This window comes from Aethalodelphis obliquidens, unplaced genomic scaffold (genome assembly GCF_003676395.1).
Source record: "Aethalodelphis obliquidens isolate GAN/ISIS:26980383/991018 unplaced genomic scaffold, ASM367639v1 scaffold101, whole genome shotgun sequence".
Taxonomy (NCBI): Eukaryota; Metazoa; Chordata; class Mammalia; order Artiodactyla; family Delphinidae; genus Aethalodelphis; species Aethalodelphis obliquidens.
Window position 1 is genome coordinate 1,971,494 of NW_020838045.1, and position 27,652 is coordinate 1,999,145.

The following is a 27,652-nucleotide window of genomic DNA, read 5'->3' on the forward strand; positions in this document are numbered from 1 at the left end:
AATGTGTGAAATGCTCCATAATTCTTTTTTGTTTTCCCTAATATACAACTGTTTTGAGAGATTCAATTAAGGATCTTGATGTTACCAAATTGATGCTTTCCAAAGCAATTTAATTTTAAGAAACAGAATCATAAACTAGCCTGTATGCCTTATAGAAATGAAATGAGTGAGGAAATAGTATCTTGAACAAGAGTGAAGTAATAAGGTAGTTAAGCTGGAAGGTCTTGCAGTGTATAGTTGGATCCTGGAGTTTCTTGGGCAGTGCTGATTAAACTCACACTGAGAGAGGAACTGATTCTCACTGCTAACCTGAAGGCTGAAGATATCAACTTGAAGATTTCCTGCCGCTCCAGTTAGTGCGGTGGCTGGGAAATGGGATTCGGGTTTTAGGAATGCATGCCTGAGTCAGGCTTGCACTTTAATGTGGCAGTTCGTCAGATGTGTCTGTCTGATGAGTCGGCTTTTCGAACTAGGTTTCATTTATGTCTTTATGTGAACTCCAGGTGCTCAGTTAGAAAACTGAAAGAGGCTATCATCATTTACAGGAGCTGGAGTTAAAACAGCTTATTCTCAATGCTATTTTAAAAATTCCCTGACTTTCTGACTAAAATGATAATGGTGACACTTTACTGCAAGTGAATGGGATTTGGTTTTGTTTTGTGAATTAAAATGTATTTTAACAGACTTTTATTAATGTGAACGGATTAATCATTAAATATACTCAGGTTTATGAGGCTTTAGGAGAGCAAAAAAGAAAAATGTGACTGTCAAATCACCATTTCAGCTTCCTCATCTTTAATAGAGTCATAGTGATTGAAAGCTGAAGATGATCAGTCCTCAACTGTCTTGCAAAGAAACTTGTGCTGTCATGGATTGACAATATATTTGAACTGTGTTCTGACTTGCTACTTTTTGAAATTAAGTCTTTCAGCTCTACTATCTCAGTCTTACACAAAAATAAAAGGGAGATGATTTTCTGAGGAAGACAAAGTTCATTTCAGTTAATTTCAAATGAAATATTTCTCCCTCTTGAAATCCAAACACTAGGCTAGTGTCCCTTCTGTTTTCCCTCTGAGACCCTTGTAATAGGAAGAAATGATGTATCTTTCTGTAGCTTTCATATACATTGTACTTTATTTCAGTGGAGACAAAGTCTTAAAGTTCTCTGGAAGTATCTTTTAGAGTTTTTTTTTTAAAAATTGTAAAACTATAATTAAATCTTCAGAGGAGTAGATTTCTTCTCAATTGGAAAGAATGATACTGAGTAAAACCATAATCTGTTGAAGCATGGAACGTCAAAAAATGTCAGTGTTTGGTGATTTATATTTAAAATAAATTGTTAATGAAATAGTACTTTTGAAGGGATTGTTTCCACTTTTTAAGTACAGTTCGATCCACTAAATAAAGAGAAATTCTAAACCTTAATTGAGCATAAGATTTTAAAACATTGTAGGGGGCCTATAGAGACATAATTTTGGTGTTACTGGTTTTGAACCCCAAGTTCCTAAGGGAGAGAGGAATACAGATTCTGTTCACATTCTTTCTATTTGTGGAATTAATTGCCCCAATTGTGCACGATTAAAAGCCTAACAGAAATCTTATTATATTGCTATGTATTTTTAAAATGTGTGTTTTTCTTCTTTATCTTTGCTTTAGGGAACAGCTTTTAAGAGCTGGAAGATGAAAGCTCCAATTCCGCACTTGATTCTCTTATATGCTACTTTTACTCAGAGTTTGAAGGTTGTGACCAAAAGAGGTTCTGGTAAGCAGTGTTCCTTTCTTTTCGCTCATTATGGCTTGAAGTGCTGATGCTACATTTACACATGTACCATTTGTGGAGAGGTTGAGAATTAACCAGGATCCATATTGTGGAAATACTGTAGATTTATCTTTAAATGAGTGGAGCGTAACTCACAGGGAATTAGAAAGGTCGGAGTAGGTTGAAAAAGATGTGGCTTGTTTCGTTAATTACTATGAATTGGAATGAATTCAGTATTAAAAGCTTGCGGTTGATTTCATTTTATAGTATGATTTTCAACATTCTTTATAAAGAGTGTCATTTAAATTTCTGCATGGAAATACTGTGGATTTTTTTTCATGTTAACATTTACCGTCACCATTTCAATGTCAGCTATGCTTAGGGCAGATTCTTTTTAGGATTTTACTTCAGCTGATTGCTTAATTATTTTGGAAGTATTTTTAGAAAACCACCAGAGTTATTAAAGAAAGCGTCATAGGGAAGCATCCTAATATGTTAGTAGGAAATATAGAGGTAAAGTAGAATGGTAATATGAAAACAGCTGCTAAATAGAATAATCTTGAGACTTAAGGAAAATTTTACATGTTATCATACCTCTTGGTTCTCAGTTGACTGTTGATACTTGGAGTTAGAAAACTGTATGAGACAATTGAATAAATACTGTTATCTGTGTGAAGTTATATTAGGTCTAACAAGTCACTGATAATGCAAAGTCTTACCACACTCACATTTTACAGGGGGTAACAGAATTTTTGAAGCTATAGCTTTGGGTACAGTGGAGGAAGGAATGTACTGTGTTTAGTTGCTAGCACTAGAATGTGTTATCTGTTCTAGAGAGACAGTGGGAAAAAGAAGATACCATGTGCAAGAGGCTACAGAGTGTTGTGGTATCAAGAATCGCGTGAACAAAAGTATCTTTGGAATTCAGAATGGAGAAGGAATGAAAGGACTGAGATGGGGCTGCAGCAACCATTCTCAGTCCCTTAGGTTAAGAGGGTTCAAACTCATATTTGATTTTATAATGAAAAGGGCCACATGCAAGGGAGATAGGGAGCAGTGTGCTCACCTGAGCCCCACCTTGGGAGAAAGTCTGGGGAGGGACTAGGAAGTACTTCGTGCATTCTCAGGGGGATGACGGTACAGGGATGAGAGTAAAAGGAGTTTGACTGAGCCCATTGGCTCTAGAACTTTTTGGTTGTTGTATACCTGTTGTATCTGCCATTGATGTGGTTGTAGGCAATGTGAAAAGAATAGTGTTTCTTTGTTTACACCTTATTTCGTCTGTTCCTCTTGGTGGATATTTTTGAATGAGAGAAAGCCCTAGGGCAGGATTATGATGTAGTAGCTTTCGCATAGCATATCCATGGAAGTTAGAGTAGGTAGAAGGGGGAAGTAAATTGTGGTGAAAGCTGCGATATTTTCTACAACAGCGATATTTTCTAGAATAGCAGTTTACATTAAAAGCACTTAACATGGATCTTTGAGGTATTGGCCACATAGAAGGGAAGCACTCATCTGTGTAAGTATTATAACAAAATGAAACTTTCCAAAATGGAAATACTGATTGAGTCTTAAAAACTTCATTTTTCTAGTTGTCATACTTTATTATATAATTTTAAAAAATTTTTGTGTATGTTAAGTCTATGTTTTATTTATCAAAATGCAAATGTGATTTTTTTCCCCATCATCAAATAGTTGGTGACAGGTCCATTCTATATACTAACTTGGGGAAAATTTTTATTAAATTGGAACTTAACTTTGTATATTTGAGAAACATGGGAGCAAAGCTAGAAATGTGGGACAGTTGGAAAATTCATACCTCCTTCTGCTCCAGAGACCCGAGAAAACTCAGTGACCTATCTCAAGTTCAATTTTTATTTCAATGATCTGATTACTTTAGGAGGGTGGTAATAAAATCCTGCCCTAAGTTTGGCAAAAGTTCTCAGACCTTGTTCTCTTCTATTTATGAATATAGTTGTCGCATAGCTATTTAATACATCTGAAACTGTATGTGTTTTATATATAATTATGTAAAAATGACAAGGCAGGTACTGAGATTTAGTGGCATGTTTGATTTGTTTACTTTTCTGTATAATGTGAATTAAGATAGCTTCCCCCACTATCTTTGTTAAGGTCTCACTGGATGGAAGTTTGTTTGATTTTTGAATATTAAGTGTGCAATTTAGATAATATTACTTTACCCATATACTTTCATAGCTTGCACTCATTTCAACTGATGCCTGTTACCATGGCACCTTTGTTGAAAGAAGCAGATATGTAGCTTACTGAAGAGCGTCATTACTGATCTCCATAGATCAAGTAGAAGAGGAGTGCACTCGGCATCTTCTCCTTAAAAGATTAATAGCTCAATCTTCACACGCAGCCCAACCTATAAAACCAGAGGCACCAAGGCCAGGGAATAAAAATCAATTTTTGATGTTTGATCTTGCATAGTAACCAAGAGGGATACTTATCCTTGTTCTTTCTTCTTATTTAATTCTCTTTTTTATTTTTTCAATTTTGTAAACCTTTTTGAAAGTTCAGTAAACATGATTCAAAACCCAATGTTTTTAATGTGTCTTTGCTAGTATATTATTTTTAATTCACTGTGAGCATTAGAAAACCAGAACTTGCTATTTTAATAACCAAGAATATATTAAGTATGATTATATTGCCCACAGTGACACTGAGTCTTTTAAGGCACGTTAATTGTGTATGGTGTTTACTTTAGGTAAACACATATGGTCATTCCATAAAAATTTAGAAGTAGGTATTTGCTTCTCATTAATAGAACTAATTTGAAAGCAATAGGAGTTCTTCATACACAAGCTGGAGATCTATTATTTTTATCACACTGGCTTACACCCCCATTGCTAGTAATTTAAGGAACAAATTAAATATAAAAAGGCAATTATATTATCATAATATTCTTGATTGAAATATTAAAAATTCAACTTTATAATGTTTTAAATAGCACTTCATGTATGTGTATGACTATAACAGTCAAGGATTTAGTCTGGTCTCTCAGGTAATGTTCTGAAGTTTTGCATACGTTTAGAATCAAGGCCTTTAATATCTATGGGAGCCGATATTCAGCCTTTTTTACACAATAGATTTTTCTCTTGGAACAATTTTTTTACCTTGTTTTTAGTTTCTATAAGCAGCATTTGAAGAAAGAGGTAAAAACTATCAATATTACCCATTCTCCTCAAGTGCGTGAAGCATTGTAGCCATCAGAGTTGCTGTCATTTGTAGAATTCTGTACGGAAACCACATGTCAAACAGATTCTTGCTTGGAGGGTCTTTGTATCTCAATCAGTTTAGAAAGGTTAACTTAGTGTTCTTGTTGGTTGGTTTGTCTGTTTCTCTCTCTCTCTCCCTTCCTTCTTTCCTCCCTCCCTCCATTTTCTTTATTAGTGTATTTGTCTGCAAATGAAATAATCTGTTTTGGATATTTCCATTGTGCCTTTGTAGAACTTGTTTTTAACTATAAAAATATTACCATTACTTTGCTTGAAGGGTTAAAGTCTATGAAATTCTATTTCTTTACAAGGTCATTCCAAGAGGATAGTATAGCCTCTGTTAATAATGACTGTTCTTAAATATTTATTTTTCTTTTGTGTAACTAAGAGAGTTTGGAATAGGATTCAGGGGCAGGGAAATAATCTATACATACAAAGTATTAGTATAGCACTTTTGGGTGACTGAAGTGTGAGTTGTGATTTGGCCTAAGAGTTTGGGACACTGGAGAGAAATGAAGCTAGAGGGACCTGGATGTAGAGCTTAGGGAAGAGGAAGAGATCTTGACCTTTTGTCTGTTTCTCCCTGCTCTCACATCCATCCCTAGAATATAAGATGACAAGTGCAAGAACCATGATTTATGTATGCTTATAACCTCTACAGTGCCAAATATGATGTGTGTTTCAGAGTCAGGGTTCAAGGAACTGTCTTAATGAAGTAATGATTATATGAATGAATGAATGAGTGGCTTTAATGTTGAGCCTGGGTTATATCAGTATTAGAAAAAAAAAGGTAAAATAAAGACATTTAAGAAAAAAAGGTTTTTTATTAAATAGAAAATACTATATAATATGAGACCACTGAAGCAAAAAGTGTCTAAGATATGCTAAGGGTTTATATGAAGACAGTGAACCTTTGCAAATCATGAGTGTTTTCATGAGATTGAAATGCAGTTCAAAATCTGTTAGAAGGGCAGGAAAGTGAGTCTTTAAATATTATTATATTGAAATTTTACTAGACTTACTGCTGCTTTAAAGAAGTATAGTCATCATGCAGACATTTTCGTTTTAATGGTATTGTTCAACATAGACCACCATGAGAAAGGGTGTAGTTCATGATTACTGATAAATGAAACGTAAGCAAGTGACTTCAGAATAGAAGAAAAAGTATTCACAATTATTAGCACATATGGAGAAGAGGAAGTGACTATAATATATAAACCAAAGATTACATCTTATTCTAGAACGTATTTAAGAATCATTAAAGCTACCGAAAGCAGCCAGCTATTAGAGAGTAAAAGGGTTACCACAGGGAGGTGATCTTCTCTTCATTCTAGAAATTGACAATGGACACTTGTTTCTGTAGAATGATTTAGATGCAATTCTTCCTGACAGCAAGAGGAAAACAAGTCTCTTGAGGGTTTCCCAGACTCATAACTGTAAGCCCAGATAATTTGTAAAAGATATGGGTAGTTAAATAACCAAAGACACAGTTTAGGTTCTAATCTTTGTGTGTGTTATTTTTGGATCATCATTTCTTGAAGTAAAAGAAATTATGCTACTGTATAAAGAGAGGGAGTTTTAACTGAATAGGAGTGAGAAAGTCTAGTGGGGTGTTTCCACCTCATGCCAATGTGATTTATGTGTATCAGCTCTCTTGGGTGTTCCTGGATGTCAATGAGCTTAATTCCACATGATTAAGAGACAACCTAGTCCCCCAGCATCTGCGTTTTATTATGTTACCAAGTGTTTATTCCCAGTTTGTCAAACATGTCAAAAAGTATGAAACATTTCTCCTATTTTTCCTTTGGGATAACTTCTGAGGCTTTTTTCCTTTACTTTTTGAAGTTAAAAAAAATGCACTTTACGTTTTCTTGGGAAAAAAAATCCGTCTCTTCTATTTATCTTGCTTTTTAAAATAAATTTTGCAATTAGATCTAGAATAATTTTAATGTTTATTTGAAATTTTTTAATTAGAATAAGCCTTAACAAACAAATGGACCTTACACTTGACAAATACAATAAAATTATCCAGTATCTTTGTTTAATAATCATGTGATATACTTAAGAATTTCACCATAAACTTACTTGTTCAGTTTTAGTTGTCAATACACTTTAACATAGAGTTGACATAGCCTAACATCAATTGTGGAGACTGATGCCTGGTTCATGATGAATTTACATGTAGAAGATAAAAGTCAATATGGATGAATCTTGCAAGTTGAGTAGGATTTCAGTGGGGAGGGGAATATCCCAAGTTAATGAATATATCAGTAGGACCGTGTATCATGGGGATAATAAAAGGCATATTCTTCTGCATATTTAAAGGGAGGAGTATAGGAGAGGCAGCAGCAGTGAGGAGTCAGTCAGTGGTAGGCATTTTAAATCATGTTACAAAATTGATGTTCATTCTAGAGACAGCATGGAGGTGACCACTGCTGGACCAGAGGTTGAACCCCTGATCCATGGGCCATCTACTGTAGGCTTGAGGGTGATCCATGAGGTGGCTTGGAAATTAGGGACACTGTTGTGTTGGTATCCAATTGCTCCTTTAACAAATTACCAAAAATTTAGTGGCTTAAAGCAACACAAATTTATCATCTTATAGTTCTGGAGATCAGATGTCTGAAATAGATTGGTAGGGCTGAGTTCTTTGTGCAGGCTCTAGGGGAAAATCTATTTCAGTGTCATTTCCACCTTCTAATGACTACCTGCATTCCTTGACTCATGGTCCCCTATCACTCCAACCTCTGCTTCAGTCATCACATCTCTTTCTCTGGCTCTGACTTTCCCGCCTCCCTCTTTCCCTTAGAAGGGCCCTTGTGATTACATTGGACATGCCTAGGTAATCCAGGAAAAACTTGCCATCTCAAGATGCTTAGTTTAATCAAATCTGCAAAGTCCCATTTGCCATGTGATATAACATAGTTATATGTTCCAGGGATTATGTGGACATCTTTGGGTGCATTATTCTCTCTACCACAATTGATAATTTTGTCAGTCAATCAAACAAACTTACTGAATTTAGACTGGAGGTTAGAGAAAGAATGGTCTATCAGGAATTAGATGGGAATGGGGGAGATAAGAAAGGGAAGTTGAAAATTTTTGCTGAAGGGACAATGTGATCTGTGGTCTATGATAAAGAGAAGGAATTGGGGAGAAAAGGAGGAAAAGGGAAAAGAAAACAGGACAAAGAAAGTGGGAGGCTGGGAAGGAGAAAGAGAAGAAACAGAATCTAGTGAAGCTTTGGATCTTGATAACTTTTAAGACTCATCTGCACCCCACAAATACACCTTCAGAAATAACCCTTTTTCCTTGTGGAATCCTGAAGGAGTCTGCTTTCCTCTTGACCAGAAGTGTTTGACACAAAAATGATTTCCTGACTCTAACAGCAGTGAGAACAGGGAAGACAGAAGACAAAGTAGCTTTAAAGTTAGAATCCATTGAGTTTGATGACTAGAAGTGGAACGTTTGAAAAGAAGAGATGGAGAAAATAATTCTGCAGTAGGAGGATTGCAGTGCCATCAATCATATTAAAGGTCTTCAAAGAACAGAAACTTGGAAGAACCACTTAAAGAAAGGGACTGTCGGTAGGTCTTTGTGACTAAGATGAAGCCCAGAAAGTAGATGGGGCATAGAGTATAAAGGGTTTTGTATGTACTGCAAGGGATTTGGGGTTTTATCTTCTAGAACAAGAAGTTTTGGCTGAGCTATTTAATTACTTGCAGATCCCTTTAGTAGAAAATTGGGTCTTTGAGGTTAGGCTTCTGATTTGCAGATCTGCTTATCGTGGTGTCTCCTATACACCGTAAAGATGAAACTCCTTGATATATATGTGATAGTGCTATACAAATGTTTGTACCAGTCCATCAGTAAAGCTGCTTTTACAGAGGAGGAAACACAATCAAGCTGTAAAGGGTCACACATGAGAGTGACATGGTCAGATCTGTTTTGGGACAGATAATAGTCCCTGTAGGAAAGACTGTAATGGGATTCCAGAGTGACGGTCAGGGACTCAATAAAAATGATGTTCCACTATACTAAGGGCCTGAAAAACAAACAGTCACAGGGGCTGAAAACATGTTTTTGAAGAAGAATAAATGGGGTCTAGTGAATATTTGGAGTTGGGTTGTGAAATAATTTGAGGAGAAGTTATATTGATGGTGTTGTCAATTACAGAGAGAGGAGCAAGGAGAGTTTTTTCAGGGATAGGAGATGGAGTGAGTTCAGTTTGGAACATATGAGCTGTGGCAATCATTGGAAATAATAAGCTGATGGACTGATTGATCTGGAGATGTATTGGTTTCTTATGGCTGCTGTAACAAATTACCACAAACTGGGGGACTTAAAACAACAGAAATCTATTCTCACAGTTCTGGAGGCCAGAAGTCCGAAATCAAGGTCTCAGCAAGGCCAAATTCCCTCTGAAGGCTCTATAGGAGAATCCTTCCACATCTCTTCCACCTTCTGATGGTTCCTTGGTTTGTATCTGCATCATTCCAGTCTCTGCTGCCATTTTTACGTGGCCTTCTCCTCTATGTCTCTAGTCTCCCTCTTCCTTTCTCTCATATGGACACTTGTCATTAGATTTACGGTCCACCTGGATAATCCAGGATGATCTCGTCTTGTGATCTGAAAGAAGATGTCAGATTAAAAAATATACGTATAAATATTACACAAAATCAGTATATTATTGATATAAGGACTGTTTATTTTGTAAAGTTTGTTTAACTCTTAGAAATTATTACTTTTGTTATTTTTTTCTATTTAGGTACAACAAGTATAAAGCTCTTGGTCATGATAATAAGACCAAGATCTTCATTGTACTATAGAAAGGATAAAATTTTCTCCAATCAAAAATTCTTTGACCTAGATTTGAAATATGTGTGCATAGACTAGTCTCCTGAAGGTAGGATAATACTGATTCAGTTTTCATTCCCTTATTTCATACGAACAGGTGGGAAAGGTGGCTTACAAGTGTATTAAAATTTTCCATGGTTAATCATGCTGACTATTGCAGAACATTTCTACATAAAACTAATACTGACATGCCAACTTTTGTCTAGAGCAATGATCACTAAAAACACATACTTTGAGTTATTTTTACAGAAGTGATTTAGGTTGTTCTGGTGAATACTATTAAACCAGCAGAGTTGGAACTTCAGAAACTTGGATTTCAATCCAACCCCTAGTAAGCCTTGCTGATTGGGGACAATTCCTTGAACGAACCTCTCGGGACCTCAGTTTCCTTTTTCATAAAGTAAAAGTTTTGAACTGCAACATCATCAGTGGAAATAGAAGTTTATCCTTTTGTTCATTTCACAAGCATTTATTGAACACCATGAATGCATACTCAGTACATAAAATGGTACCTATTTTCTGTAACAGTGTTTACATTTTTGCACATTGATCAAACAAATTTAGATGGGCAGAGTCTGTAGCCAGAAATAGGTGGCTACATTTAACTTCATGCTACACAGTTTTCCTAAAGCCACAGAGCAGAGGGTGTAATCAGTTTAAAACGGAGGTTCGATTAAGGAAAAAATTATGATTTTTGTCTTGTTAAAAAGCACATGCTATATAGTTACAAAGCTCAAGTAAAAATAAGGTACTTTTCCTTGCAGGTGGTGATATGTCTAAGTGAAATTAGGTTTGGCAGTTCAAAATACTAAGCCATGTTTTAGCCTATTTTTGCTTATTTATGGCAAATTTCCTTTTGTAGAGTTGTAGTCTCTTAAGACATCTAGAGTGCTGTATTGCATGGAAAATGTTGCTTTAAAGCAATGACAATGAATAACTTCGGTAAACTTTAAAATCTCTGAGGTTATACATAAAGATTTCTTTTAAAAGTGTGTGTAAGGCTCTTGCGGGTATCCTAAACACTGTTCACTGATAATTTATATTTTACAAACTAGTAAAATATTTTCCTATTAGTATTGCTACCTTGATTTCAGTGAAGTTCTATCATTGGTATTTTACTTTGATTCCTAACAGTATGTTCCAGTTACTTTGTATTTCACATATGATATGAATATGTTGTGAATGATAAAGAAAAATTATTTTTATCAATGATAAGAAAAGATTTAATATTCTGACAAATTAATATTTTTTCTTCAGTATGTTTTCATATTAGAAGAAAAGACAACTTCAACTTGAAAAGACGATTGATTCTTCCAGTTTTTCCTGTAAATGTGTCCTATAAAGTAATTGGACTCTCTAGTGCCATCTGGTGGCTTTTCAGAGTTGATGAAAATTCAGTAATAATCACAGAAAGAACAGAGAAAACAAAGATGAGAAGAAAACTTCTAATGAATTATTGTTCAGAAATTATTTTAATTGACCCTAATATTTTCCAAACATTTTTCTCCAATTTAATGCCTTACGTTTATAAAAAGTATATAGATTTCTGTTTTTTTTTAGATATTTTTAATAGAAAATTTCACTGAGATTTAAGGAGACAAAAAATTATATTTTTAACAATATCATCATCATATCACTCTGTAGGTCTGTATTATCAGAGTTCAAATTATGCAGACAAGTACATTCATACTATAAAGTATTTTAAAAATTATTTTTAAAAAATATGTTGCTGCCATTAAGGTCTCTTTATTGTAATGATTCAGGTATCAAAGGGAAGAAAAGTCAGTGAAGATTTATCATTTGTTCACTAAATAAGAACTGCTGGTAGGATAAGAACAGGATAAGAAGAACATGGAAGGATGAATGTATGATAAACCACTTAGATTCTCCTGCTGGTCTAGAGGTCTGGGCCTGGAAGAGGAGGTTGAGGGGTCTGAGATGACCAAGCTAATATAAAGCATTAGTCATAAGGCAAAGTTAACTTGAAAAAGCAATGGCTCTTACCTGCATATCCCAAGAGAATGGGGTCCAATCTGAAAGGAAATTCTTGGTTGGCAATGTTTTGTATTTAAAAAAATTTTTCAAAGGGCTTTAGCTATTATAAATATATTTTCAAATTAAAGGCATATATTACATACACACACACACGCAGACACACATACAGACAAATACTAACACACTAAAAAACTTTGAAGAGAATTTCTGCTTCCATTTATGAGTATTTTTATATATAATGCATCCAGCTATATTTGCCTGTTAGTTTCTTTTAGGGTTTTATACATTTCTGACCTAATGTTGAAGCCCCTTCATCTTCCCAAAGGACAAAGTAATAGGTTCTGCATACAGTTGTTAACAAAGATTTATTGAGTTCCTACTCTACTACGCGCTTAAATAACATTGACTGACATCTGCTGTTTAACCTCTGACATCAGAGGTTAAAATGCTTAGATAACTGTAGAATTGGACTTTTGGATTCCTTTGTTCCTTTTAGAACAAAATTATAGGAAGCTTTAGTAAAAGAATGTGAAATGCTTTATCTTTGTTAGGTTTGATCACTTCATTCTTCATTTCCCACATCCATGAATTATATTCTGAAAATTGTTGATACAGTTCCCACATAGCTTTGGTGATTATGGTTTTGGAAGCATATGGAGTGCTTATTTTTGTAGCTGCATGCTTTTTCACATTATAAAACCCATGTAGCTCTCATAACTTTGGAACTGGTGGTGCTACAGGCATTGTCCTTTCATATTCGCTAGTCAGTTATAGTTACTCTTTTATACTTAGCAAATATTTTTCAAACAAAGCATACTATAAACAAGCAATTTGAATTATTCAGAGGATTAAAAAGATGAACAATCTATCTCTGTTGTTAAAGATCTTGCAAAAAAATAAGTGATATGAAACATACAAGTGTAGTGTACTAGTTCACTATTGATGCTGTAAAAACTACCACAAACTTAGTGGCTTGAAACAACACAAGTTTATTATCTTACAGTCCTAGAGGGCAGAAGTCCTGAAATCAAGTCCTAAAATCAATCAGGGTGTCAGCAAGGCTATATTCCTTCAGGAGGCTCCAGGGGAGAACCTCCTTCCTTGTCTTCTCTAGCTTCTAGAAGCTATCTGCATTCCTTGGCTTGTGGCTCCTTCCTGAACTCAAATCCAGTGGCATAGCATCTTCCAAACTCTCTGACCTCTACTTCCATTGTCATATCTCTGATTCTGACCCTTCTCTTTGTCTCTTACAAGGACCTTTGCGATTACATTTAGGGTCTATATGGTTAATCGAGAATAATCTCTTCACCTCAAGATCTTTAATCACATCTGCAAAGTCCCTTTTGCCATGTAAGGTAACATATTCACAGGTTCCAGGAATTAGGACATGGAAACCTTTGGGGACCATTATTTTGTCTATCACAGAAGTACATTAGAGTAGCTTTTACATGGAAGAGTTTAATATGGTTGGAATACACGTACATTTGGGCACAGTATGGGTGAAAGAAGGAAGGAGTATGTCAGGAGAAAAGGTGGAAAAAGAGCCATTTCACAAAGGACTTTGTATGACATGACAAGAAATGTGAATATTATCTTGTAGGAAATCAGGAACCACTGAAGAAATTTAAGTAGGTGTGTAACAGGATTAGCCTGACCAGATAGATTGGAAAGAGCTCTGAGACCAGAGAGTGGGAAATGGGGCCAGTAGTCCAGGTGAGAAAGTCGTGAATTGAGGTGGCAGCATTAGGAATAGGAAGGAAGAGATGGGTTTGATTGCTAGTACAATATAGAATTAATAAAAACCAGTGGCTGATTGTACAGTGGAGAGAAAGAGGTGGAAGGTGATTCCAGTTGCTTTTATTAAATTTAAAATTCCGTTGAGAATTAATAGCTAATTTTGTATTTCTAGTCTGTATTCTTAGTGGACAAATAAATATATAGGTTTTCAGTATGGTGTACGTTTCATGGTTTGGGTTCAGACTGGCCCACCCTACATATGACATCAAAACCTCATTTTGGAACTAAACCCCTCTCTTGTAGTAGATCTCTCACATAGAGCAGCAGTCCCCAACCTTTTTGGCACCAGGGACCGGTTTCGTGGAAGATAATTTTTCCACGGATCGGGGGTGGGGGGATGGTTTCAGGATGATTCAAGCGCATTACATTTATTGTGCACTTTATTTCTATTATTATTACACTGTAATATATAGTGAAATAATTATACAACTCACCATAATGCAGAATCAGTGGGACCCCTGAGCTTCTTTTCACTTGCCACTCACTGATAGGGTTTTGATATGAGTCTGTAAGCAAATTGATTTATTATGGTCTCTGTGCAGTCAGACCTCTCTGCTAATGATATCAGTGTTGGGGACCCCTGATATAGAGCATCTTCCTAAAGTACCTAATTCCTCCTCAGAGTTCTTTTGACTTTCTTCTATCATGTGTGTTTCTAGTGGAGGATTGTATCAATGAGTCTTCCTTTGCTAATTTCATTGAACTACCTCAAATGAACACAAAGGGGCATTTTTAAAGGTGTCGGGCTTTTAAAATATATTGTAACATATGACATGCATACCTACATGCATATACACATACGCCCACATACACACATGTATATGTACAAATATACACAGTTACCTATTCATTCACAAAACACACATTTATCAAAGAACCGCCATGTGACACGTGCTGAGGATTCAAAAATGATTAGGATATGTGATTGCTGCGCTTTTAACCTCTGTTTTGTTTACTCAACTAAATAGTATAAGCTCATTGAGTACAAAAATATCTTATACATGTTTATGTATATGTCTTTTAGAATCACTGTGCTTAAAAGGAGTCATTGCATAATTAGTGCAATCAATACATATTTGTATTTGATTGCTGGATTTAAGTACATCGACGGAATCTCCAGTGGCAGTTTATGTGCATGTCATAACTCTTCTCCAATATGGGAAGCTCCTTGAAGAATGATCTCTATATAGTTTAACTTCATAACCTTTACAAGCCCTTACCCAGGGCCTTGCACATAGTGTTCTGTGACTGATTGATTGTTACATGAGCATATGAATGACTTTAACTTACATGAAATCAATAGTTTTATCGGCGTTAATGTTTCTCTGGAAAGGGAGAATTAAATTTTTTCTTTAGCTGTTAGGATGACCTGACTATTCATGGTTATCGTATGTGCTTGCCTACTGGAATTGTAATAGCTGAAGCCAGAAGCCCTGAGGGTGCCCTGGGAAATGGATCTTGAGGTGTGGCATTTCTTTTGCTCGAAAGAGCAGCTTTTCAGTTACTTCCTTGTAATGGAAATTGTGCAGCTTTTTACTCCTTCTTATCCTTGGAGTTTTGGCCACATGTGTGCATATGTAGGTCATTCCATAAAGAAGGACTAGATGCAAGAAAGGAATCCTGCGTGGAAAGGTGCCTGCCAGGAGCGGAGTATGAGCCAAAGCAGCTGTTCAGTGTTTCCATGTGTCCCAAGACAGATCACAGCAAACCCTAGGAATGCTGGGCAATAGAAGTGGCCTACGACATTGAGGGTGTTTTATTTTAATTCAGAACATGAATTAGTTCAATTTGGCAACTCGCACGTTCATTCTGCCACTCTAACTGACATGCCGCTCTACAGTGAACAGTGGTGACTTACTGTTCGTTTCAAAGGCATGTTTTTGCTTCTTTGGGAGACGTGTTTGGTTTGTTTTGTTCAATTTTTAATGATACATGATTTTATTTTAAATTTCTTTGGAAACTGCTTTGTATCCTAGGGTTTCCAGCTTTCTCTGAATTGAGAGGAGGTTATTACCTTCTAAGTTTTCAATTAGGAAAACAAAACAAGTTTGGAAGCTCCGTTGGGATCTTGTAAAACCTCTCAAAGCATGTTTTGAATGAGACAATTTTTGTGCAACTAGCTCTAATTGTCTGAGATAAGACAGTCTACAGAAGCTAATTGGAGAGGGTCTCATTCTGTAGTATGCATGGGGTTGATAAAACAATAATTTTACTTCTTTGGCTTTTTTGTTTGCTGGTTTTTAAAATTATTTTGAGGGTTAGTTGTTTGTTTAGTCCATCCTTCCTTTCAGTACTTAGTATGTTTAAGGGGAACTTTTTCAAGTTTAACTTACTTATTCTCTAATGATAAGGTTCAAGCTTTGGGTTCACATATAAACCCTTCTCAAATTCTGCATATTGTTCCTAAATCCACATCCATTCTGTTGCTTTAATATGGAATTAGTAAACTGTTAATGACCTTGTATCCCCTTGTGCTTTACCTGCATGTGATACTGGATTCTTTTTCAGTTTAATGTTTGTGTTCTGAATAAAGCTGGCAGGTACAGAATAGTATTTATCACATTTTCTTTCCTGTGATCACCACCTGAGTGATTACATTGTTGACATATTCTGAATTAGATAAGAACATATGCTTGACTAAATTGATGCCTCACGTAGAAAGTTGCATATAATGAATTTTATTTGTGTAGTTATTTTAATTTTTGATTACATTCTTTGGTTTTAGTTTTATGTTGTTCATGCTTCTTCAAATCTGTTCCTTTATGACTTAAAAAATAGATTTCTCTGAAACTTGGAAACTTATGCAGACCTCGTATCATCCTAACCTGAAGAAGTCAGGCTTGGTATAATTGAGGAAGAATATTTAAACTTTATAGGTACATTCCATTAGTTCTCTTATCATCCTGAATTTGATTTACAGTTTATAATATTTATTGTTTAATAAATAGTTTAGTTTAATAAATGGGAAAAATAGAATCATATTGACACTTCCTTAGACATAATTGGAAGGTTTTCCGGAAAGCTCTCTCAGATTATCTTTTCTACAAATCTTCTGGTGATGCTTGACAGCTCTAGAGGAAAACTCTCCATTAGGTGGAAGGGAGGAGAAGAGTCCCAAGGAGAAGGCTGCTGAGAGCACAGTTTCTGAGGCAGAGTAGTGAGTAACTCATGATGATAGAGACTCGTGTCTTCTAACCACTCCTTTCTGTGCCTAGTGCCATACTTTCCATTACACGATTTGGTCATAAAATCAAACCAATTTTCCTCACAGTAGAATGAGGTAGGATCATGAAGAAGAGGATAGAAAATGTCAGTGGACAACATGGCTTAAATCAAACATGTTTCTGTTGTGAAGAAACCTTGAGAAAAAGTTCAAGACTAGGAAAAAGGATGTTACAACCAGATGTTCTGATTTAAGGAAAATATCTAGATGCTGTTTGAGATTATTTTAAATGACGCTTAGTTCATGTTGCCATGTGGTTATGCCACCCTATCTGTAAATTAGTGTTCACTGACAAATTGTTAAAACTTACATTCAAACTCATGGTTATATTTAATTTAGATACCTACATCTCTGGAAATTACAAACATAAAAAACAGAAGTGAACTTGCATTAATACATACAGCATTAATGAGAATCTTTTTCCTTTGTATATGAATGTAAATGCATGTTCTACTATTTCATACAGATATTTTAAGTATTATTTATGTGATTATATAGTTACACATTTATATAATATACTGGAATTGCAATGGATATTAAGTAAGCTATGTGCTTTTATTAAGAAAAGGTAAAATATTTTCTGAAAGTTTGGTATTCATTGGAAGCAAATAAATATGAGGTGTTTTAAATTTCTATCCCACTTTGTAACCAAAAAAGAGGTTATAGTAACCTTTTGCAGTTACTGTTTGTGGAAGGAAGAGGATGTTTATTTCTCCACTATTGTTGCTTTTTCTCAGCATTAGGGAATCAATGGGTAGAATGATTTTAGTTGGTGTTGTTTTGCTCTCGAATAGTCTGCTAAGTCATTAAAGAGATAACAATTCTAAAGAAGTATTTTTTTTTGAAGAAAATATTTTGAGGAGTGCAAAAGAAGAGTCAGTCTGTTTTCTATTTTCTATCAGGTTGTACAAACTCTTCTTAAAGTCTTCTAGCTATTTGCTTTTATAGTGATCGTTTGGGTTGTGTGTTTAACAGAATATACCAGGGGGTTATTAAAAAATATACGACATAGTTTTCTTCTTCAAAAAGTAGAATATCTAGTAAGTTTTTTCATTTCATACCCATTCAACATATAACGTTTTAAGTTGTCTGGTATGTGCTGGCTGCTATTGTAGGCACTGGGGATAAAATGATAGGTGCTTTTCTCATGGAGAGTACAGCCTAGGGGGCTTGAATAAACAAGATAATTTTGTAATACTTCATGTTGTGAATAAAATAAAAACATGGTAGTGTGATAGTGGTTGACGAAGCTAGCTACTTCAGATAGAGTGGTCAGAAGAAGTCTCTTTGAGGAGATATAATTTGAGTTGAGACTTGCTAACAAATAAAGAGCTTGTTACATAAGAATCTGGGAAAAGCTCATCCTGAGCAGAAGGAATAGTGAATGACAGAGACATGCAGCAGGAGCAAACATGACACGTATAAGAAATAGAATGAAGGTCATTGTGGTGACAGGTTGTGACCAAGATTCATACAGTGAGGCAAACAGTGGAGTTTTCAAAGGCTGTAGAGCAGTAATTAGGGGGGTGAAGTGGAAGGAAATGTTGGAGAATTAGCTGTGACATGGTAGGTCATGATTTGGAATTTGCATTTTATTCTCAGTGTAATGTGAAGCCACTGGAGTCTAGTAAATGGAAGAATGATAAGGTCTGATTCACATTTTTTAAAGATTACTTTCATTGTGGTGTAAGAGGCTATTGAAGTCTTTCTAGCAAGAGAGCACAGTTGCTAGGTCTAGGTTGGTAAATGGAAGATAGAGAGATAAAGATTGGTTTGGGTGACAGTTTGGAAATAGAACCATGGATGGCTTCTAAGTTTTGGGGAAAACTGAGTTCATTGTGGGGCTTTACTGAGATGCGGCCAATTAGGGGTAGAGAGATTACAGTTTTAGACATGGTAAATTTGAGATGCCCATTGAAAATTCAAGTGGATTTTTCAAGGAGTCTGCGGTCAGATCAGTGGAAAGGTGAAGACTGGATATCTAAGTGGAAGGGGTCACTGGCATGTGAATGGTATTTAAAACCATTTGCCTGGATGAGATCACTCAAGCTGAGTATAAGTAGATATAAAAAATGAAGGTTAAAAAAAATAGAGGTTGTGGGATGGGCCTGGGGTGCTTCAACATTTTAGGAGCTTGCAAAGGGAACTGAGATGCAAAAAAGTTAGGGGAAAAGTTGAGTGATTGCATGGAAGCCCAGAGTGATTAAAGAAGATGAAACTAAATGTATTTAATACAGCTGAGAAGTGAAGTAAGATGACGATAGAGGTGAATATATGTCCATTGGATTGGGACATATATACAACTATTAGTAACAAGAAACAGTGAATGAACGTGAGAGAGAAGTAGAGAATGGTGGCAAGGCAGAGGCTGAGGAAGCCAGCCCTGAGGTCTTATTTGCAATATTGGTGCAACTCTTCAGCAAATTTTAAGTCCTCTACTGTATGTAACATGCCTGTGGAGGTCAGTATGCTCTATTAGACATCTCAAGGTGAGTATGTAGGCCAAAAGGAAAAGCGAAAAGAACAGAAGCATAGAGCTCAAACTGTTTTAGAAAAAAACTAGTTAATATCAAATTGATTGAAATTTATTGCACAAAACCCTATTCCTTATGCCCACTGTCCTATTAGATCTATTATGTAATGAAGAGCTGTGTTAATTATTTCTGCCACCTGCATCTAATGAGATTAGATGTGAAATTTCTGATAGGTACAGATGGCCATTTGGAAAAAAAACGCTACCTTTTTCCTATCAGCTGGTCAAATCTCATAAGTTAGAAATGTTCAGACTATGAAATTAATCACCAGCCTTCTTCATAAGTACAGATAATAAAAAAGCACAAATGACAATTTCCTCAAGCCCAAAGAAACTTGTTTTATTTAGATTTTGAGCTTAAATAATAGCCAACCATATGTACCATACTGACACGTTGTGATTTAAAACTACGGTAGAGGTGTAAGTTAGTTGAATTATTTCAACTTAAAAGGCTGATAGCTGTCCCTCAATTTAATTCAGTAAGTTTTATGCAAATACATTTTAATCTCAGGGCACCTATAAAATAAGACCAGAATATGGTATGTACTGATGAATAATAAAGCTGGCAATATTATAATGAAGCTCATAGAAAAGGTGTGGCTTATTGTAATTAATAATATGCACCTTTGACAAGTTGTAAAGCATTAATTATCCTGGCAAGGAAATAGAAAATATGTGGTAATGATGGTCAAAATCCTGTTCATTTTGCACAGACTGCTGCCAATATTCTCAATCTGAAGATGGTTAACATCGGGATGTAGGTGGCTGTGGGAAGATGCAGCCTGGAAATTAGGAGCCCCTGTAGAGCTACGTGTTCAGATAAAGGCTGCATGACAGACTAGAGGAGCAAAGACATGGTGTGGTTACTTGAGTTGAGGAGATGAACGAAAAAATAGGCTGAACTGGATACAATAATTAGAAATAAATAAAGTAAGCCTCAAGGTGAAGAATACACTGATTAAGAGTATATTCATACCCACCTGTGTACCAAATGCAATCAGACATCTCACTGTGAAAGCAGGGGCTGAGATATGCAAGGCTTAAGATGACTACAGCTGAAAGAGGATCAGAAACATACTAAGAATTCTCTTAAGAACAATGTTGAACAAAATGATTTTGAAGCCCAGAATGTCAGAAGTCATCTGCTGTAACTCTGTCATGTGAGGTGAAATAATTCACTTCAAGTTGTTCAGCTGATTGTGTGGCCTGTTAGGTTGGACCATCAGATATAGTGTGGTTCTCTTTATAGGAACTGTTTAGGAGAATTCCTTGTGGTATAAAAAGAGGTCACAGCCCTGGGTTAGAGACTAATCTTTGTGCATTACTCCTTCTGCAGAATGCCAGGGAAAAAAGTAATTGTTGCCTAAGCGGCATATTTGAATTACAGAGATCAGCAATGATATAGCTATTGCACAAAAATTCATAAATAAAGAAAATACTTGTGTGCCTATCTATTTAGTTTTCATTAGTTTTGTCCACACAAAATGAAACAACCTGTTATGTACAGATTGTTTAAGCAAGCACCCAACTGAATTTCAGAAATCAGAAAATGCCTAGATTAACCTTTTTTTTTTTTTTTTTTTTTTTTGCGGTACGCGCGTCTCTCACTGTTGTGACCTCTCCCGTTGCGGAGCAACAGGCTCCGGACGCACAGGCTCAGCGTCCATGGCTCACGGGCCCAGCCGCTCCGTGGCATGTGGGATCTTCCCGGACCGGGGCACAAACCCGTGTCCCCTGCATCGGCAGGCGGACTCTCAACCACTGCGCCACCAGGGAAGCCCTAACCTTGCTTTTTAATTCAATTATATTGATTTGCCAATGGCATCATTCTCTGATAAATAATTTTAAAGTGTCAACCCTCTGGGTTTTGCGAAAGATATAATTTTGGGCAAACTTAACCACATATTTTTGGATCCTTACCATTTTCTTCTCTTGAATAGAAAAGATTTGGAATATGTCTTGATTATTTTTTTGTTTGTTGTAATTAAAATGTCAAATTTCAAGTTGTTAAAATACGTATCTCTCTGATACTAGTAGTTTTTTTCTTTTTAAAAAAGCTCTTATCTGTTCTTTAATTGAATACATACCTTGATTTGCTTAGGCAAATATAGAAGTGCCTGCTTTTAGAATTTGCCTATAATCAAATATGGTTAAATATATATAAACCTCAATGTGTATAATAGATATATATATTCATAACATGGAAAGTGAAAAAAATTAAAGACAAACATATTCCCTAAGGTTAAAAAACAACTCAGCAGTTTGAAAGAAAGGCTTAAGGCTAATACTATACATAGAGTGTCCTAACAGTCTTGAAAGTCTCTGTTGAATGTCATATCCTCAGATACAGTTATCCCAGTCACACAACCAAGTGTTTCCTTTTCCCCCCAACACTTGTCACATTACCCAGGTCAATTTTCTTTACATCACTCTTGGCCCTCTAAATGTATTTTCTTTACTCATTTACTCGTTTAGCTTTTGACTGTCCCCATTAGAATGTAAGCTAGGTTATAGCAGGGGTTTTCCATCCTTGTTCACTCCTATATCCCCAGCACCTAGAACAATGCCAGGCATATGAAAGATCTTCGATAAATATCAGTGACATTAACAATGGCATTTTTCTTCATTGTAAATTTCATTTAAAAAATCCAAGCCCATTTTAATTGATTTTAGATCTTATTTTCTAATACATGCATCTTGTGCTCTTATTTTCCCTCTAAGCACTGCTTTCATTGCATCATCTCACAAAATTTTTTTAACATCTTTATTGGAGTATAATTGCTTTACATGGTGTGTTAGTTTCTGCTTTATAACAAAGTGAATCAGTTATACATGTACATATATCCCCATATCTCTTCCCTCTTGCATCTCCCTCCCTGAAGAGCCAGGTTACTTCATCCTTAGGAAGACGCCTGGGATCCAGAGGGGGAAGGATTAGTGAGGGTATAAATATTTTGAGGGAAAGATTGGTGGGGCACCAGATAAAATGTACCTTCACTAGTAGGAGGCAGAACCGGCATTTGCAGACTGTACCCCTAGTTCTTGTTCCCCTCCTCATGGTTACACACCTATAGCAGCTAGTCAAGTATTTGATCAGTCCTAGGAGGGCATCCTCCTTTTTAAAGGTCCAGAAACCATTAAATGTCCAGGAACGTTTTAGCATGGAGCCTAGAACATCCAGAGGAGCCCTTCTCCTATTTGTACTGGGAGGTGCTGAGGGAAACCAATATTAACCAATATTGCTTTCCTGAGATGACAGGAGAGTGGTGAAACTCTTTAACAACTGAAAACAAGAGTGAATTTGTATGGGATTAGCTTTAGTTTATTATAGATGCCTTTCCAACAATCAGAACCACCATGCCCCCCACCATGTGACCCTTAGCCTAATACTCATGCCTGCAGATCCTAAGTTTCCTCAAATATAATATATAATGTATAATGTATATAACAGTGCTTACTTTCAATTTTAGGTTATATTTGAAATACATAGAACTAGACCAGATATAAGGAAGGGATTGTATCAGCCAGTCATTTTTTTTTAACATCTTTATTGGAGTATAATTGCTTTACAATGGTGTGTTAGTTTCTGCTTTATAACAAAGTGAATCAGCTATACATATATCCCCATATCCCCTCCCTCTTGCATCTCCCTCCCACCCTCCCTATCCCACCCCTCTAGGTGGTCACAAAGCATGGAGCTGATCTCCCTGTGCTATGCGGCTGCTTCCCACTAGCTATTTTACATTTGGTAATGTATATACGTCTAGTCTATGCCACTCTCTCACTTTGTCCCAGCTTACTTCCCCCTTCCCGTATCCTCAAGTCCATTCTCTAGTAGGTCTGCATCTTTATTCCCGTCTTACCCCTAAGTTCTTCATGACCCTTTTTTTTTTTTTTAAGATTCCATATATATGTGTTAGCATACGGTCATCCCACACATTTTGAAAAGTGATATTTTCATTATCATTTAGTTCAAAATATTTTAAAATTTTTCTTGAGACTTTTTCTTTGATCATGGATTATTCATAAGTGTGGTATTTAATTTCAAAATATTTGGGGGTATTTTCTAGCTATCTTTCTGTTGTTGATTTCTAATTTAATTCCATATGGTCTGAGATAATACATTGAATGATCTCTATTGTTTTAAATTTTTTAAGGTGTGTTTTGTTACTCAGAATGTGGTCTGGCTTGGTGAATGTTCCATGTGAGCTTGAGACAAATGTGTATTCTGCTGTTGTTGGATGGAGTATTCTGTAATGCCAGTGAGACCAAAATGATGGTGTGATTCAAGTCATATATACCCTTACTGGTTTTTTGCTTCATTGATCTATTATTTACTGACATATGGGGTGTCGATGTCTCCAAATATAATAGTGGATTTGTTTATTTTTTCCTTTAGTTCGATCAGTTTTTGACTCATGTATTTTGATGCTCTGTTGTTAGGTGCAGATGTGTTTAGGATTGTAATGTCTTCTTGAGAGCTTAACCCCTTTATCATTAAACAGTGCACCTGTATATTACTCATAATTTTCTACATTTGGAAGTCTGCATTACCTGAACTTAATACAATACAATTTAAAAAAATAAAAATCCAGTTTTCTTTCCAAGTGCTGAGCAGAGAAGTAGTTTCTTATGCTCTTGCCTTGCGTCTCCCAGTGTGGGGAATGAGCTGGGGCAAGGATGATCAGGACATCAGTATTCTTTATCTCTTGCACTTGGAGTTGAGCTTCTATCCAATAAGGGGAGGTGGGTGAGTGGAAGGATTACCCTGACTTCTCAGTTGGACTAACAAGCAATTTAAACTCTTCATCTTGGAATTGGAAGGAATGAGAAATGCTGGCGGCCTGCCCCTCCCAGTGAGATATGGTAACCCTAGATTGGGAACTGAGCAGGGAGGGAGCATTCTCTTCTTATTCACACCCACCTAGAATGGAGCTTCTCTCTAGCTGAGCCAGCAAGGTGAGTTGTGGGAGGGAGGGAGCAGGTCGTGGTTCAAATGCCATTTACTCTGGCTGTCTTTACTGAGTCATGGTATATTTTCATGAATAATGTTTCTTCATTTGCTGTATTCCTTAGGACTATTTTCAGGTACTTTAAATGTGTTTTTAAAAAATAATTTTTTACCAGTTGTGCTTGTTTCACTGGAGAATGCTCTACAGAGCTCCTCATACTGTCATCACAGAAGTGGAACTTTCTTTTGATTACTGTTAGCATGGTATATCTTTCTTCATCCTTGTACTTGTAACCTTTATGAGTCTTTATGATTAAGGTGGGTTGTTTGTAGACAACATATATGGTATTTGTGTCTTGTTTTTTTTAAATCCACTCTCACAATGTCTATTTTTAAATGTTGTATTTAGCCTATTCATATTTAATGTGATTATTGAAAAGGTTGGGTTAATATCCACTTATTTGTAACCGGTTTCTATTTGTTGCATTTGTTCTTTCTCTTCATTTCTCCTCTTTTTCTGCTTTTTTTGGTTTTAATTGAGCACTTATATGATCCATTTTATCTCCTCAGCATATCAATTATACTTCTTCTAAAAAACTTAGTTGTTGCTCTAGGTTTTGAAATATACATTTTTATCTAACTTAAGTCTGCCATCAGGTAACACTAACACTTCTTCATATGTAGTTTTGGTGCTTTACGTCTCCCAATTCTCTCCTTCTGTCCCTTGTAACATTGATGTCATTCATTTCACTTATCCTCATGTTATAGTCACTCAGTACCTTGTTACTATTATTAATTTAGACAGTTAACACTTTAGATCAAATTGTAATAAGAAAAATAAAATATTTTATTTTACCTTCATTAGTCCTCCTCCGATGCTCTTCCTTTCTTCATGTAGAACCAAGTTTCTGACCTACGTGATTTTACTTCTGCCTGAAAAACTTCTTTTAGTATTTCTTACAGGGAATGTCTTGCAGGTTTTGTTTGTCAGAGAAAGACTTTATTTCTCATTCAGTTTTGAAGTGTAATTTCACTGGATAATGAATTCTAGAATGGTGTTGTTTTTCTTTCTTTCATCCCCTTAAATATTTTACTACACTCTCTTGTTTGCATGGTTTTGGTGAGAAGTCTCCTGTAATTCCCCTCCATTTTCCTATGAGGAATTCCCCGCTTCTCCCCATCATGGCTTCTTTTGAGATTTCTCTTTGTCTTTGGTTTTCTGCAGTTTGAATATGATACACCTAGTTGTAGCCTTTTTGATATTTTTTTGGTGTTCTCTGAGCTTCCTGGACCTGTGATTTGGTGTCTGTCATTAAGTTAGGATAATTCTTGTCCATTATGACCTCAAATATTTATTCTGCTCCATCCTCTCTTTTCCTTCTGTTAATTCAGTTATATGTTACCCGTGTTGAAATGTCCCATGGTTCTTGGATGTTCTATTTGTTTCGTATTTCTTCTCTTTGCATTTTAGTTTGGGAAGTTTTTATGGCCCTATCTTCAAGTTTAATGATTCTTTTTGGCTTTGTCAAGCCTACTCTTGAGCTTGTTAAAGACACTTTTCATTTCTGTTACAGTGTTTTTGATTTCTAGTACTTCTATTTGATTATTTCTTAGAGTTTACATCTCAGTACTTACATTATCCATTACTCATATGTTCTTGCCTTTGTCTACTCTGTTATTTAGAGACCTTAACATATTAATCATAGTTATTTTAAATTCCTCCTCTGATAATTCCAACATATGTGTCATATCCGAATTCCATACTGATCTTTGCTTTGTGTCTTCAGACTGTTTCTTTCTTGCCTCCTGGATGCCTTGTAAATTTTTGGTGAAAGCTAGATATGCTGTATAAGGTACTAGGAACTAAGATAAATGGCCTTCTAGTATGATGATTTAAGTTAATCTGGGTAGTAGTTGGTGTGTGTGTGGTATTAGCTGTAGCTGTAGATGCCAGTGGCTCCAAATTCGTCTAGTGTCCGTGCTTTTTTTTTTTTTCCCTCTCTTGCCATTAGTTTTCCCTAAGTGCTACTCTTCAGGAAGAGTCTATGTCTTGCAACTCTTTCAGTTGTTATCTACTGTTGTTAGACTCGACCCTGGTGGCATGGTGGAGTGGAAAGAGAGAGGGAGAACATTGTATAATCTTATGATTAAATCTCATTCTTTTAGTGGTCCTGTTTGGGATATGTATGATCTTTACAAGTGTTTCTCCAGTGTCATAGCTTCCCCCCCACCCCCAACTCCCTTCCTTGGCTGCAGTGTTTCCAATCCATTTGAAATCCTGTCTCCCGTTGACTGTGTTTTATTTTTTCCCTTTAGTTGAGATATTTCATTTCACAGAAAGTCTTCTTTGAGGTACTGGTCCTCAACTGAAATTGCCAGTTATTATAGAATCTTATATCCTTTGTGGGAAATGGGTAAAGCTGCCACCAAATGCTGTTTCACTCAAACCACAGAAGTGACCCAAAGCCAGTAAAGAGGTTATACAATCCCATCCTTGAAATAATAGATATCCTCCACCAGGCAATGGTTATTGAAACCAGCTGCTTCTCAGATCAGTGGACATAATTGCCAGGCCCTAGTCTAGAGTTGCTTCATGTCTTGTTGCCTTATTTGTGTGCTGGATCATTTACACTGGCACCAGACTTTTGCTTGTGTCCTGCTGTCTACCCCTCAGGCCTCTGAAAGATGACTCATGAACCATTATCTTCAGCCATAATTCTATCTGTGTCCTCTTGGCCAACACCAGTGGTTGGATGCATCCCTCAGCCCATGCAGTCTGCCTCTCAGCATCTGTAGGCCACATCTTAAAGCTTGGTCTAACATCCAGGATCCTTTGGCAGGATTTGCTCTTAGGACTTCATTTCCATTCTTTTATCTATGAACCATAGATTTGCTTGCCAACCACCATCCTGCCCTGCCTTATCCCATGTTTATTTAAGACCCAGTTTTAACTACGTTCCTGAAATTAGGGGAATGATAGTTTTCCAGCTGAATTTTCAAATGTGACATCTCTGTGAGTTGAAGTTATATTCTGTGGAGTTAATTTCCAGCAAAGTAGATAGGAATCCAAGATCAGATAGCTGTAGTTTCCTCTCCTCGGACCCCGTCTTTTGCTATCTAATCCTCCAATGTTTTCCTGATACTGGAAATGACTTTATCGAGAACCTTGTCAAAGAAATAGTATTGTGGTACATTACATTAGGTTTGTCTCCTGTTCAAGTCACGGGCTACCTGATATTATCTAATGAACTCCAGGGAAGTCTTCCTCACCTTTGATCATGGCCTGTTACAGAGG

At 36.1% G+C, this 27,652-nt stretch overlaps 1 protein-coding gene across 1 annotated transcript in view; it reads left to right on the forward strand.

The window, feature by feature from the left end:
• Window positions 1-27,652, forward strand: part of IL1RAPL1 (interleukin 1 receptor accessory protein like 1) — a 1,327,113-nt gene that overhangs the window by 209,609 nt on the left and 1,089,852 nt on the right. The window contains exon 2 of the mRNA XM_027096331.1: window positions 1,657-1,762. Coding sequence (XP_026952132.1) covers window positions 1,681-1,762 — 82 coding nt within the window. The 5' untranslated portion in view covers window positions 1,657-1,680. The remainder of the gene's footprint in view (window positions 1-1,656; window positions 1,763-27,652) is intronic.